Source organism: Sminthopsis crassicaudata, chromosome 3 (assembly GCF_048593235.1).
Source record: "Sminthopsis crassicaudata isolate SCR6 chromosome 3, ASM4859323v1, whole genome shotgun sequence".
NCBI classification, from domain to species: domain Eukaryota; kingdom Metazoa; phylum Chordata; class Mammalia; order Dasyuromorphia; family Dasyuridae; genus Sminthopsis; species Sminthopsis crassicaudata.
Window position 1 is genome coordinate 639,028,468 of NC_133619.1, and position 14,622 is coordinate 639,043,089.

Genomic DNA, 14,622 nt, shown 5'->3' on the forward strand with positions numbered 1-14,622 from the left:
CTGAGACCTGGAAAATGGAAGGAGCTTGACTGATACCATTCAGCAAATGCAGAAAAAGAACTTCTGAGACCCAGGTTTCCTACTGGCCTCTCACCTGTCTCTCTAGGGATGTGGGAAGGACAAAGCAACTCTGAGAGACCCAGGACAGACCTTGAAGAACCTTTATATTCTTTTATATTTATTTCTTTATAATTATGTATATATTCTTTTATGTTTCTTTATAATTAATGTATATTTTATGTTTTTTATAATTATGTATACATATTCTTTTATATTTATTTCTTTATAATTATGTATATATTTTTATGTTTCTTTATAATTAATGTATATTTTATGTTTTTTATAATTATGTATACATATTCTTTTATATTTATTTCTTTACAATTATGTATATTTTTTATGTTTCTTTATAATTAATGTATATTTTATGTTTTTTATAATTATGTATACATATTCTTTTATATTTATTTCTTTGTAATTATGTATATATTCTTTTATATTTCTTTATAATTATATATATATATATATATATATATATATATATATATATATATATATATATATATATATATATATATATATATATATATCATAGAGGGCTGGTATTAAATAAGTCCATGTACAGAAAAAGTCTGGTTCAGGTATTACTTAATTCCTGCTCTCTGTAAGGTGAACAATGCAAAGCCTTGGCTCTCCATCTCCCTAACAATGAATGGAAACATATTGGAGATAAATTTGGGATAATCTTGAGGGAGAATGCATGTGACAGGGACAAGGCAGCACAAATACGCTATTTCGGTTTTGACAGTACCTCGGGATTGCTGATTTCTGTTGTTCACAGCCCTGGTACGATAACTATCTTGTTATTGCTAGTAAAGGTGGAACTGAAATATCAAAGTCTGGATAGCCATTAGCCCTAGAATTCACATGGCGTTGCCTGGAGGTAGCTGCTGTTAATGGGACACTGGCTTAAAGAGTTGGAAAGCCTGGCCCCAGATTAATGAAGGGAGATCACAAAGCTGCCTCCGCCTGGTCTCCGAGATTTACCTCAGACTCAGTCTCCGTATTCACCGCAGCTGCAATATATTTGTATATATAATATTACCCCACGGACCCTTTCAAGAGTAGAGGGCGATCCATTCTTGTCATCCAAAGGAGACACTTGAAAACTCTCATTGGTTCATTGATTGTCCTTAAATATAATAGTAAAAATTCTATGTGTGTACATGTGTATTATAAGTAGATATATACATTATAATTTAGTTATATATGTGTGTATGTATAGAGAGAGAAAAAAAAAGAAAAAGAAAGAGGGGGGAAAGAGACAAATGGGGACAAAGACACACTAAGAGAAAGTAATTGTAAGTTTAACTATTTTCCCAATATTTTCTCTGGGCTTTTAAAGCCTTCCTGGGTCTAGTTCCTTCATACATTCTATATGATAGCCAAACTGGTCTGATCTTCCTATGACTCCCCCATCTCCACTCTCTACACCTTTGCCCAGGCTGTCCCCTATACCTGATTTGCCTTCCCTTCTCTCTAACCTCTGCCTCTCCCAAGTTAGTTTATTTTTCTCCTTAGTTTACTTGAAAACTCAGGCCTTTTACAGGGTGTACCATCCAGCACAGAGCCCCAGGCCTAGAGCCAGGAGTACTCATCTTCCTGAGTTCAAATCCAGCCTCGGGAAGCTTACCTGGATAAGTCCCTTCCCCCTGCCTGCCTTAATTTCCTCATCTATAAAATGAGCTGGAAGAGGAAACGGCCAACCCCTCCAGTCGCTTTGCCAAGAGAACCCCAAATGGGGTTATGGAGAGCCAGATGTGACTGAGCTACAGGTCTTTTATGCTCCCTCCAAATGATTTTGTGTATATTATGTATATATTTTGCACAGAAAAAAGGCAGCATGATATAGAGCTGGCCCAGGTTTAAATCCTGCCCCCAACACATGGAAGTCATTTGAACTCTCAAGGAATCCAGGAGACTCCCCAAGACTAGACTGTTGCCAGGAGGTAAAGGATCCCAATGTTGGCAGAAGGGTTTCCTGCCAGGGAGTGCAATGGTCTGAGACTTACGGGGTTTGTGATCCCTGCCCTCCCATGGAAGGGAAGGTCTGGAGGCCAGTGAGCGTCCTTAGAAACTGAGGCCGGGCAGAGAACCATCAGTGTGGTGATAAGGGAGCAGGGACCCCAGAGAAAAGGCCAGGCTACCGTTGAGCCGGACCACGAGGGCTCCAGATGGGGAAGGGAAGAGAGTGGATCTGTCCTGGAAGGATACTGGGAGAGCACCAGAGCTCCCAGAGCTGGGAGTGGGGAGAGGTTCCCGGTTGCAAGAGAAGTAGAATCATGGTTCCCATAATGATGGGAACAAGAGTTCATGAATGTGGAAGCCGAAGCCTTGTGGGATAGGTGGCGGGTCAGGCTGTGGCTGAAGCAGAAGAGGAAAAATGAGTGAGCTGAGGGCCTGGGAGGCTGAGGGAGCCTCAGCACTTGTGCACAAGCCTTTCATATGAGAGAATTAGGGAGGAGAGCCATAGCCTGGGCTCACTGACCACAGGAGTCTCCAGACAATGGCCCCCAGAATCTGGAATGAGCGAGAAGGATGGATTGAGTGATACCCAAAGGACTGAGGTTCCTGAGTGAAAGAGGTGGAGGGAGAGCCAGGAAGGGGCTCCAAAAAATATCCGGGGAAACCGAATCACCGAAATGAACCCTGGTTTCAGGGAGAGCAAATAGAAGGAGAAAGCGGGCAAGGAGAAAGACTTAGGATAAAAGCAGTTGTTAAGTATGGAACAGACATTCCAGAGAGCACAGAGGACTGAGTCGGTCAGGCCGACCAGATGGAACCCGCTCTAACCCGTGGCTGCTGGAGCAGACTAGGGACCCTGGAATTAAAATCTAATGTCAAAGGGAGGAAAATGGCTTGCAAGCAAAGACCCGGGAGTCCCGCTCAGGTGGGAAGGTGGGGGGAGTTAAGATATCAGATACCGGGTGTGAAGATAGCCACTATCACAAGTCATCATTTTAGACCCGTTCTAGAGTTCCAGGAGATCCAGATTTTTTATCTCAACTTTTATCATCCAGGGAATTACCAGGTAATTCCAGGCGTCCCATCCCGCATAAAGAACCCCAAAGTAGCCAGATCTCAGCGTTTGTACCGGTGACTGGGCAGTGGGCCTGAGCCCTGACCATGAGGGCTAGCAGCCCCAGCGGGACACTTATGATTCCCAGGAGGACCCTGGGACGCTTGTCAGCTGCTCTCAGGAGCGGGGGCTTTCTTCAGACGGTCCAAGTGGACCCCCCCAAAAAATTTGGCAGCTTTGGGATCAGTCACAAGGAGCTGTTAGGGACCCTTAGGGGACGCTCCTTCCAGCAATCCGAATGGGAGTTTTTGGTCATTATTTGAGGATCTCTAAGCAGCACCAAGAGATGGACCAGTTACCCAGACATACAAGGCTAGGTTCAAATAATACAGCTTAATGGCATAATTAATCAGATCAGGGACCCACCAAACTACTCCAAGGATTCACAATGGACTAATTTTGCAACCAAGTAACCAAGAAAATTTAAACATTAACACTTAAAACAAAAGACTAGAGCAATCGAAGAGCTATCCCCAATATTAATTCACACCGAGTCTCCTCGTATCCTAGTAACCCATTCTCTGTGTACATTTAAGCAGCACATTCTGAGTCCCAGATATCTCACGTCATCATCTGGTCCCCAGATAGCCTTTCAAGCTGCTCATTCTCAGAATAGTTTTCAAAGGGGCCCTGCTTCTCTGCTTCCAAATCTAGAGCTTCCGAGATGATTCTGCATTTAAATTTGGAGCTCCAATGCTGAACTTCAGAAAATCTCACTTCATATACCATTCTATCCTTTCCTAAATCCTATACCTGTATAAGAGTCTTTGAAAAAATTGATGAGGTTCTAGGGGACGGGGAGAGGGGAAAAGGGGGAAATTGGAATATAGTTTTGCAAGGTTCAGTGGTGAAAAATTATTCTTGCATATGTTTTGAAAATAAAAAAGCTTCAATAAAAACAGAAGAAAGGGGGGAAATTTTAAAAATAAAATAATTCAATAATTTAAAAAATGTATGAGGTGTTCATATATAATTGATTTCTTACTGTTGAGGGGAGGGAAATGGGGGAAAGGGAGGAGAAAAAACTTGGCACACAGGGTTTTGCAAGGGCAGATGTTGAAAATTCTCTTTGCATGTGTTTTGAAAATAAAAAGCTATTATTTTTTAAAATTAGCATACTAAAAAATTTGAGAATCCACTTGCAAAATTAAATCTTCTGCCTTTTAAAATTATCTGATATCTTAAAAATGGAAAATGATATTTTTTACTATTTTACTATTATCAATACAACTTATGTGTAACTTTCTCAATCCTTATTTAATAAATCCTTAATTTAATTAATTTAAATTAATTAACAAATCCTTAATTTATATTAATTTAATAAATCCTTAATTTAATTTAATTTTGCTGAGGCCAATTGAGTGACTTGCCCAGGGTCACACAGCTAGGAAGTGTTAAGTGTCTGAGATCAAATTTGAATTCAGGTCCTCCTAACTTCAGGGCTGGTGCTCAATCTATTCCACCACCTAGCTGCTCCCTTAATTCAATTTTAAAAATTAAATACTAAAACATACTCAAAGCCTGAATTTCCATGATAAATTTGGAAGCCAATCACATTATATATGTATACATATACATACAATATTATATGTATAGTTCTTAGAGAAAACCATCTAATTCAGCTGCTTTCTTTTTTCCTTTTTAAGAATATATATAATGGGGCAGCTAGGTGGCGAAGTGGATAGAGCACCAGCCCTGAACTCAGGAGGACCAGAATTCAAATCTGATCTCAGACACTTAATACTTCCTGGCTGTATGACCCAGCCTCAGAAAAAATAAAAATTAAAAAAAAAAATAAACCTCATCTGAAATTCCTCATCTGGAAGAGGCCTCAAAAAAAAAAAAAAAGAATATATATATAATAATTTAAAACTTAGATGCAAAATGAGAAAAAACAAAAGAGAAAATGAGAAAAAAAAACAAAAACCATTGTCACTGCAGACCATGAGGGAGGATTCAAAATATTTCCATTTCAAGAAATTTCCATTTCAAGAAAGCACATATAATATTAGAAGAGATCAATTCCTAATTGTCCATCTTTTCTTTGTTTCCCTGTTATTCCATTTAATTAGAAAACTTTCACATTACATCTTTGTCTTATTACTTTGTTGAATCATTTCCCCCTTAATTTGACCACAGATAGAGATTAAAATTGTAAGACGTTCATACTGTTCTGGTATTAATCTATAACTTAATAGACTTAGTATTGTACTTAGAAAACTTCTTGATTACAGACATTTGCTATAAAAAGAGAAAAAAGGATATAGTTATAACGTCATACATCATCACCAGGGAAAAACTCCCTTCGCTCCGTCTGAGTCCATGCATTAGTCCTATTTGATAACCAATCCTGTATAATCACAGTGTTTCAAAAGCAAGGCTTAAGATTAACCAGGTAGGGATTTTTCTTTTCAGAAAGGATAGAGCACAACAGAGAAATCGAATCTGGAAGATCCCACTTAGGTCATGCCAAGTGCCATTTTTCCCAGGCATAGATCTCCTAAGCAGTTCCCAGACTGTAGTACAGGCCATTTTCTACTTTTGGCTTTCTGAAAATTCAGACGATTATTCCATAATCAAAGTTCAAAACAATAAGAAATTACAGTTTCAGAATTTTTACTTTAAATAACAAAATTTTACTCACCACAACTCAGGGCTTACATATCTTTCTTGATGTTTCCCTAGCAGTTAACATTTTCATTTATTCTTTACTTAGAAATGAAAAACTACCCATATTCTGGGTCTGCAGACATACAGCAACGACTTAGCAATATGTTGAAGCGACATCTTTAAACTTCCCTATACACTTTCATAATACCCAGGCATTGCAAGAGAAAGTTTGCAATTATATTTTATTATCTATTTTATAACAAAATATTTTCTTAAATTATTTATTATTAAAATATTTATTAAATTTAAAAGATTTTATTAAATATACATTAAATACTGAAGTTTTCAAATATCTATTTTTATCACACCCTTTTAGAAGCCCAATTCATGTATAACCACCTCCGGATTAAAAACTTCTTTTGTCTAACATCATTTCGGTTACAAGGGTCTCTCAAACTTCACAATATAAGAAAATTGAGAAATACACCGATGACACGAATAATATCATGTATCTATAACATGAAAGAAAACTTCCAAAATACCACATATTAAAATCATTATTCTTATTCCCTTTGGCATTTTAAAACCACTTTAGAGTTATCAGGTATGGAACAATTACATTAAGTTAAAGAAATAATAATCCACTGCTTAGCAAATGCCAGTCACTGTGTTATGCACTTTAAAATCATTATATTATTTTGGCCTTCACAACAACCCTGGGAAATGGGTACCATTATTACTTTCCTTCTTATTGATCAGGAACAGAGATAATATAACTTGTTCAAGATTACACAGCTAATAAATTTCTGCAACTGGAATTAACTTAAGTTTCCCTACATTTTTCTTTTTCTTTTTTTCCTGAGGCTGGGGTTAAGTGACTTGCCCAGGGTCACACAGCTAAGAAGTGTTAAGTGTCTGAGGGAAGATTTGAACTCAGGTCCTCCTTCCTGACTTCAGGGCTGATACTCTATCCACTGCGCCACCTAGCTGCCCCTCCCCACATTTTACAAACATTTTTAAAAAAACACCTGCATTTGGGGATCTCTTTGGTTTAAACAATCTTTTCTCTTTTCATGGTCAGAAATGTCAAGGAAGGATTAACAAGAGGCTGATATAAGGTATAAATCATTTACCTTTTTTTTTTCTTTCTTCATTCTGGGATTACTTCCAGAAAAGTTGCCCTGCTTCATTGCCCTAGAATAATGAAGCTATTAATCTGGCCAGTTATTTTAACTTTTAAAATTGTAATTCTCATTTTTCCTTAAAACAAATTCTACAGTGGAACCCCAAAACTTACTAAGATATTCCAGAAGGGAGTAAGTTCCTTGAATTGCCAAAAGTCTCAGGAGTTCTCCCTTATAATCTGAAAAAATGCTACATGGACAAACTTCCTAAATATGCTGAGATGTTTTAGCAGTTCTATCAACCTGGATAATCTGGGCTTTTCCCTGGAATTCCACTATAATCAAATCCGAATGAATGCCGAGGGAGAGAGATGCTGCAGATTTTTTTTTTTTCTCCTTTCCTTTTCTCTTCTAACCTTAGAAAGTCTCAGGTCAGTCGTGCTTACTGGGACAACTGCTTCAATTAGGAAAGTCCAGTAATTTTCCCCGGTGTTCTGAACTCTCAGGCTACAGAGAAGTTTTTCTGGCTGGCGAAATTTAACTGTCTCAAGGTAACAGGATCTAGCTCACCTCAGCAACGCGACACAGACATTTTACATTTTATTTATAACGACAAGGATTTAGATAAAGCAAGAAGGCAGACAGGACACATTTAACAAAGCTCATGGTCCCAGCTGGGAACGGAGCCAAACACTCTCTTATTTCTGGTCCGAGCAGGTAGGAACCCCCGGCCCTTGGGGACTGGAAACAAGCAGCAGACAGGAGCGGGAGGTACGGAGACTTCTCCAGTCACTGGAGTTTTCCTCGGAGAGCTTGGAGATTGGGGCAGGAACAAGGGTGGAGGATTCACGGGGCGGGGAGTTGGCTCTGCAGAAATAAGTCTCTGCTGGTGCTCTCCCAGCGGCGCGGTCAGTGGCCCAGCTCCCCGTGCAGTCCCGCTCCTGACACTGATTAGTGTTAGCCACACAGGCTGGAGCCCAACTAGAGGAAGGCGCGGGAGGAATCAAAAACGTTTCGTTTCAAGGAGAGGGAAATGGCTCACAAGCAAGGAGGCGCTGGCGCCCTGGCCCTCCTGGGGAGCATGACCGAATCCGGCACTCACGGCCGTGGCCGAGCAGGGAGCGGGAGGAGCCCTGGCGCTGGGGGGAACCTGGACCAGTGGGACAAGCGGGATTCACAGCAGGACCCGGGCCCAGGGATTAATTCCAGCCGAGGCACAGCTGGGCCCCAGACCTGGAAAATAGGGCGTCTCCCAAAGTCCTAAAGAGGGGCGCGAGGGTGGGATCCGTTGTGGGGTGGGAGAAAGGCCTGGAGGCTGAGAACAGGTTCCCGGATAGCAGGGAATTCAGAATCCCTCAGATGGGAAGAGCAGGGAGAATGGCAATCATTAAGGACCGAGTTCCAGCAGATTATCAGAGCCGGCCTCTGAGGGAGGCTGAGGATCGGTCTGGTTGCAGGAGCAGCCTCCGCAGGAGGCCAGAGCTGGGCGTTCCCAGTGGGTCTTTCTGGAAGCGGCCTCCAAGGCCCGAGACCCCTGTCTCGCTGACAACGGTCCCGGGGCCTGGACTGCCTGGTGTGCAAGGCCTCCCTAGGAAGTCCCGGGGAGGCTACGCGTCCTATAGCAGGGCTCCTCCCTGGTCTTCGAGGTTCCCCCATCCCTGACTCTGCTGCCGGTGATTTCCTGAAATGTCACCCTCCCTCCTCCTCCATGAACGCAGATAAAACTTTGAGTCCGGCTCCTTCCTGCGATCCCGAGAGCGGAAGCTCCCGGAGGCCGGGGCTGATTTCTGCCCGCATCCTCGCGCTCAGCCGGTCCCGGCGCGCGGCCCGGTGCTGAAGGTGGCGGCTCCCGCGGGCCCGGGCCTGCCAGGCCGCGAGGACCCTTGCCGGCCTCGGCACCTTCCCAGAGCCCTCGGCGCGGGGGGCGGGGGCGCCTTCAGCCCCGGGCCGCTCGCGCCACCGGAGCCGCAGAGGGACGAGGCAGACGCTCCTCGGCCCAACTTGGGCTAGGACTAGGGGGAGGGGAAAGGGGGCGCCTCCCGAGCAGGGGAGGGGGAAGGCTTTAGCCAGCCCATTGCTCGGGCTTTACCATCTTTGGCCCCCGAGAGGGGGAGCGAGGAGGGAGCGGCGCCCCTGGCTCCGGTCCGGTCCCCGCGGCGTGGGCGCCCCCCATTTGGCTGCTTCAAGGCCGGACTCCTATTACGCGTTAGGCGTCCGAGGGGGCCTGCGCCGGCTCTCGGAAGCTCTGCCCGCGGCCCTCCTCCCCGTCTCCCCCCGCCGCTCGGCCGCGATGGAGGAGCCCGCAGGCGCTTTGTAACTGTTGCTGACTGCAGCCTTCTAATTCCGAACGCGGGCGGCGCCGACGTTCCATCCCCTGCAGCTGTCCTGCGACTCCTGACAAAGCCGGGCTCCAGCCATGGCGGTGCAAGTCCATGTGGTTTACTGGTGAGCGGCCTGCAGATCCCCGGGGCGGGGGGGAGGGGTGCATGGAGGGGACCGCTCGGGATGCTCCCCCCAAGCCCTGCCCCCACCCACCCACGCGCTGGGCTTGGGAGCCGGTCCAGGAGAGAGCTCCACTCTGGAACGTTCTAGAGGACTCAGAACCGGGGCGGGGATCCCCTCAGATTTGGGGAGGGTCCCGGAGGCAGGAGGGGCTGTACCCTTTGGGGGAGAGGGGCTTCCTTGGGTGGACTTGGAAGGGAATTCTTCCCTGCGCTTCTTGTTGCATTGAATGCTTTCGTGCTAACCGAGGTTCTCTCCCCCCCCCCTTCTTTGTTGGATGCGCCCACCTGCTAGTGGTGCCTGAGGCTACAAGCCCAAGGTCAGTGGTCTGGAGGTGGGCAGAGGGTGGGGGATGGGGAGGGTTGGGGAGGACGGTGGGGGCGCTCTGCCGAACCAACCCTCATCTTCCCCCTGCCCTCCTCCTATGTCAGTTTCTGTTGCTGAAGAAGAAGCTAGAGGATGAATTCCCCGGCCTCCTGACCATCGTGAGTGACCCCCGCGGGTGGCTGTGTTGACTGGGAGGGAAATAGCTAAAAATCCTGGGCCCACAGACTGCAGTCTGGGGTGTCTGCTGAGTGAGGAGGGTGGGGCAGAGAAGTCCCCACCCCTGCTCCCAGCTGCCAGCTATGCATTACTCCGAGGAAATCAGAGCCCAATTCTGAGTTTCTGCCCAGGGGGTGGGGTGACCTGCAAATTCAGAGTCCTGGGATGCAGCTCCTGGGGCCATGTCCTAGTTATGGCGCACACCCATCCCAACCCACTTTGCACAGAGTACAGTGCAGGGAGGTAGTGAGAGCCTCAGCCTCTCTCTCTTACCTCCTTGCCTCCAGAATGGCGAAGGCACCCGGGAGGTCACCGGCTTCTTTGAAGTAACAGTTGCTGGGAAGCTTGTCCATTCCAAGAAGGTCAGTGGAGCCTGTTGGGTGTCCTCGGTCCCTTGCTCCCTCCCTGGGCCACTGCCTTGGTGACCTGGGGCCAGCTGCCTCCAGCTCCAGGGGGAGGGCCCTCTGCACAATGGAGGCTTTGAGCCTGGGTTGGGGTAGTGCACCCGGCTCTGGTTCATATCCCTCCTCCCCCCCCACCCCAGGCTGGACATGGCTTTGTGGACTCCTCTGAGAAATACCTGCAGATTGTGGCAGAGATCAAGGCTATCCTGGGCTAGCCAGGCCTGAAGGCAGAGGTAAGGGGTGCCCAGGGTTGGAGGCCAGACCCAGGACTGCCATTTTTGCTTCTCCCTGGCCCTGAGTTCTATCAGAGTGGGGGTGGGGGACCCCAGTTCCAGGGTTCCTTTCATGGGTCTTGTCAGCAGGTGGCCCTAAACTCCTCCTCCTCCTCCTCTCCTGACTCTAGCTCAGGGGCCTTGTCCCCATCCCTGCCCAGCGATGCTTCATGACGGGAAGGACTGAAATGTCCCCTGGATGCCTGGTTCTTCCCTGAAATCCTTGCATCTGTTGGGCCGTGGTTGAGACCGACGCCCCTGAATCCTGCCCTGCGTGTGTGCACATCATTTGTCCTCTTGCCCGTCTCCTTGCCCTGGGTCTTGCTTCTCCTATCAGTTCCTTGGATTCTGGCCTTCTGTACCCCAAATGCTGTCTCCCTTCATTAGCCTCCCCTAGGCTGGGCCCTCCCTCTTTCCTGCCCAGGGGCTGCTCGGCCCCCTGGGTCCTTGGCAGCTCTGCTGGAAAGTGAGAGGGCCCAGAGTTGCCCTGTATGTTGGAGAGTGGCCTTTTCTCTGATTGAGGATGGAGGGAGGCTCCCACCTGGGCTTGAGCTTTGTGGAAACCCAGGAAACAGTCTCTACCTTAAGGGCTAATTAATAAATGAAAAACTTAGATTTTGGTCTTGTCTGACTCTGGTCTTGTGCTGGGAGAGGGGAGGCAGCTGCCGGGGTCTCCAGGCTGGAAAGTTGCCATCCTGACTTTCTGAACCCCAATCTCTTCCTTTGCCAGATCCAACTCAGCATGTGTTTACTACAGGCTGGCCTCTGTACTAGGTACGGGGGATTTAAAAAAAATGGAACCCGGCCTTCCAGGGCTTTGTGAGAGGACAGATCCTGTGAACGAGTCACTGTGGGCTGTCCTGGGGCAACTGAGGATAGAGCCTAGAAGAGAGTAAGGAAGGGCGCTCTTGGTATCAGACAGGGCAAAGGCACGGAGGTGAGACAGGAATTGAGGTTATGAAAGAGCTGGATCGTGGCAGGAAGGGGGAGTAAAAAGAAGAAAGCTCCAGAAAGGCTGGCTGCAGCTAGAATGGAGGGCCTGCTGGAGGAGGCAGGATCCAATATCTATCCTAGAAGAACTAGGGAGCCATTGACAATCCAGAAGTGAGCAAGTGACCTGGTTAGAACTGCCCCGAGGGTGATCCTGGCAGCTCTGTGGAGGAGACTGGAGCTCGGGCCCTGGGAATCCAATGTCGGGGTAGGGGATTGCACTGGATCTCCAAGTTCTTCCTACCTGCAGTTTAGAATGGCGCCTAACCACAGGCAAAGGGCTAGATGGGGGGAGGAGGGGTGTCAGTGGCTGCAGCCAGCAAGATCTGAATTCAAATGTGGCGGGGGTACTCGCTAGACATGTGACCCTGGGCAAAACACTTCACCCGTTTCCTCACCTAGAAATGAGCTGGACATCCTGTGTCTTTGCCAAGAAAACCCCAAATGGGGCCATGGAGAGTTGGGTCTGATGAGGAACAAGGGAACAATTTGGTGGTGGAGGGAGTTTCCATACGAGGACGGCTCTTCCCCAAACTACCACACCCTCTGACAACATGCTGCATCCACCAGCTCTTAACCTTTTGGGGGGGGGGGGGAGTCAAGAAAAAGACTCCCTAAGCCTGCAGACTCTCAGATTCATGTTTGGTTTGTGTCTTACAATTATGATGCAAGAAAATGCTCGATTCCGAGGAGTTCGACGCGGTATTTTTCCCCATCCACATTCACGGACCGCCTGAAATCTCTTCACAAACCCCAAAATGAAAATTCTCCATCTAGCAAAAGGACATCTGTTCTCGTCTCCTCCTCCCCCTTCCTGTGTTACTTCTTGGGCAGCTCAGGGGCACATCTTCCCGCCTATGGCTCACCTGGGCCAGGAGACAATTCCCTGCGAGATTTCTCTTTGTAAGTTCTTATCTGGGCTATCTGCTCCCTTTTTGTCCTTCCCTCCCCCCTCTCTTCTTGCCTCCCCTTCTTCTCCCATACTCCACTCCTCCCTTTCTCTTCTTTTTCCTCCCCTCCCCCTTCCTCATCTTCTCCCTTCTTTCCTCCATTTGCTTTCTTTTCTCTCCTTCCCCTTTCTTTCCTCCTCCCTTTCTTTTTCCTTCCCTCCGCTCTCCTCCTCCTTTCTTCCTCTGCTCCCTTTCTCCCTTCTTTCTTCTCCTTTCTTTTCCCCTCCCTTTCTCTCCTTTCCTCCTTCATATCTCTTCCTCTCTTCCTTCTCCCTTTCTTTCTCCTCTCCTCACTCTTCCAATCCAGAGATCTTCTGCCTTAGAGAGAGGAGGCAAGTTAAAGTCTGAGCTGCTCTGGTTTGTCTCTGTCACCAGCCACTATCATGCCGTCCACGGGAGGGACATCTGGTCGGTGTGTCTCTTTCCACCTTTAAAAATCATTTATTTCTCCACGAATAAACATGTTTTCTCTCTCTCCCACTCCTCCAACTGGAAAGCAATTGTGACAAATGAGCATTGTCAAGCAAAGCTGCTTCCTACACCTTCGGGTCCAGAAGCGCTTCTCTGGGCTGGGCCCAAGTGCACCACGGGAAGACAAGCAGCTATCCATTATCCTCTTTAAAAAACCCAAATGCTCAGCCTTTAACAGAGTAATGCAAATTAAAGCAATTCTGGGGTCCCACTCCACCCCAAAAGCTCACACCAGCAGCAATAACACTGGAGAGGCTGTGGGACAACAAGCTCCTTGTTGCCCCACGCGTGGGGAGGTAGGGCCCTTAAGTGCTCCAGCCACTGAGAACTTGGCCCCCAAATTATTCATTGCACGTCTCCCTTGACCCAGAGACACTACTGTTAGGCTTGTGCCCCAAAGAGATCAAAGCACCCACATGTACAACAATACTTCTCAGCAATTTCTACTGTGGCCAAGAATTGGAAACAAATACTTGTTTCCCATCGGCTGAGGAAAGTGAAACAGACTGAAGTAGTACAAGTATTTGTTAAGTGCCTGTCTACAGGCCCAGGAGCATTGGAGATACCAAAAAAAGGCACCAAGAACCCCTCAACCTAATGGGGGGAAGCAACAGACAGCTGGGTAAAAGAAGAGAACCAGAGACAGAGAGGGGGAGAGGGAGGAAGAGGAAGAGAGACAGAGAGAAACAGAGACAGAAAGTCAGAGAGAGGGAGAGGAAGGGAAAAAGAGAAAGGAGGAGGAAGTGGAAAGGGAGAGGGAAAGCAGGAGGGACAGAAGGGAGATTGAGAACCTGGAGGGATTCAGAGGACATCAGAATTAAGAGGGGATCAGGGAAGATTTCCTGAGGGAGGTGAGATCTTAGCCCAAATTGGAAGGAAGCCAAGAAGGGCAGGAGGGGGTGCTAAGGAGGGAGAGTTCTAAGCTTGTCCCTAGGAAAATACCTGGGGCCTGGAGGTGAAGTGATGAAGGCCAAAGTAATCAGAACCAGAGAATGATTTTGATAACATCGTAAAGGCAAACTGCAAACACCCAAGGACTGACTCACGCAATGACCCACCTCAACTGTAGAGGACTCAAACTGAAACAGGGGAGAGGCCAAGGACTCACATGCACTTGGGGAGTGGCCAAGAGGGGAAGTTGTTTTGCATATTCATTATAAAGGTTTTGTTCTTTTTGGTTGGGAGAATGGAGGGAGATAAAGGTCAACATGAACTTAATGCTTAATGATTGGAAAAATTACAAGCTTACTCTTTCCCCCAGAATAGGGGGAGCATTATTATGATTATAAATGTTGTCCTTAGTCAGTCTCAGCTGTTTTAGGGCTCCTAATGTGACAGGAAAGAAATAAGCATTAATTAAGAGCCTACTGTTCACTAAGTGCTTTGCCAATCTCATTTGACCCTCACAATACTGGAAGGGAGGTGCTAGTTAGTATGCCCATTTCACAGTCGAGGAAACTGAAGCAGAGGTTCAATGACTTGCCCAGGATTCACAAAGTGAGTCTGAGACTGGATTTGAACTCGGGTCTTGGTGACTAAGCTCAAGGTTCGTCCTCTTCATCTCTGGGCTGCTCCACAGGCTTTATCTCACCAAATTAGTGGTAACTACAAAATCAA

At 46.8% G+C, this 14,622-nt stretch overlaps 1 protein-coding gene across 1 annotated transcript; it reads left to right on the top strand.

Annotated features, from left to right (window-relative positions):
• The first annotated feature begins 8,831 nt into the window (after window positions 1-8,831).
• SELENOW (selenoprotein W) lies at window positions 8,832-11,209 on the top strand. Its single transcript, XM_074306933.1, has 6 exons — window positions 8,832-9,318; window positions 9,670-9,694; window positions 9,807-9,860; window positions 10,206-10,280; window positions 10,463-10,555; window positions 10,726-11,209. Exons 1-5 carry the CDS (start codon window positions 9,290-9,292, stop codon window positions 10,535-10,537), a joined length of 258 nt encoding a protein of 85 aa, XP_074163034.1. The 5' UTR covers window positions 8,832-9,289; the 3' UTR covers window positions 10,538-10,555; window positions 10,726-11,209.
• The last annotated feature ends 3,413 nt before the right edge of the window (window positions 11,210-14,622 follow it).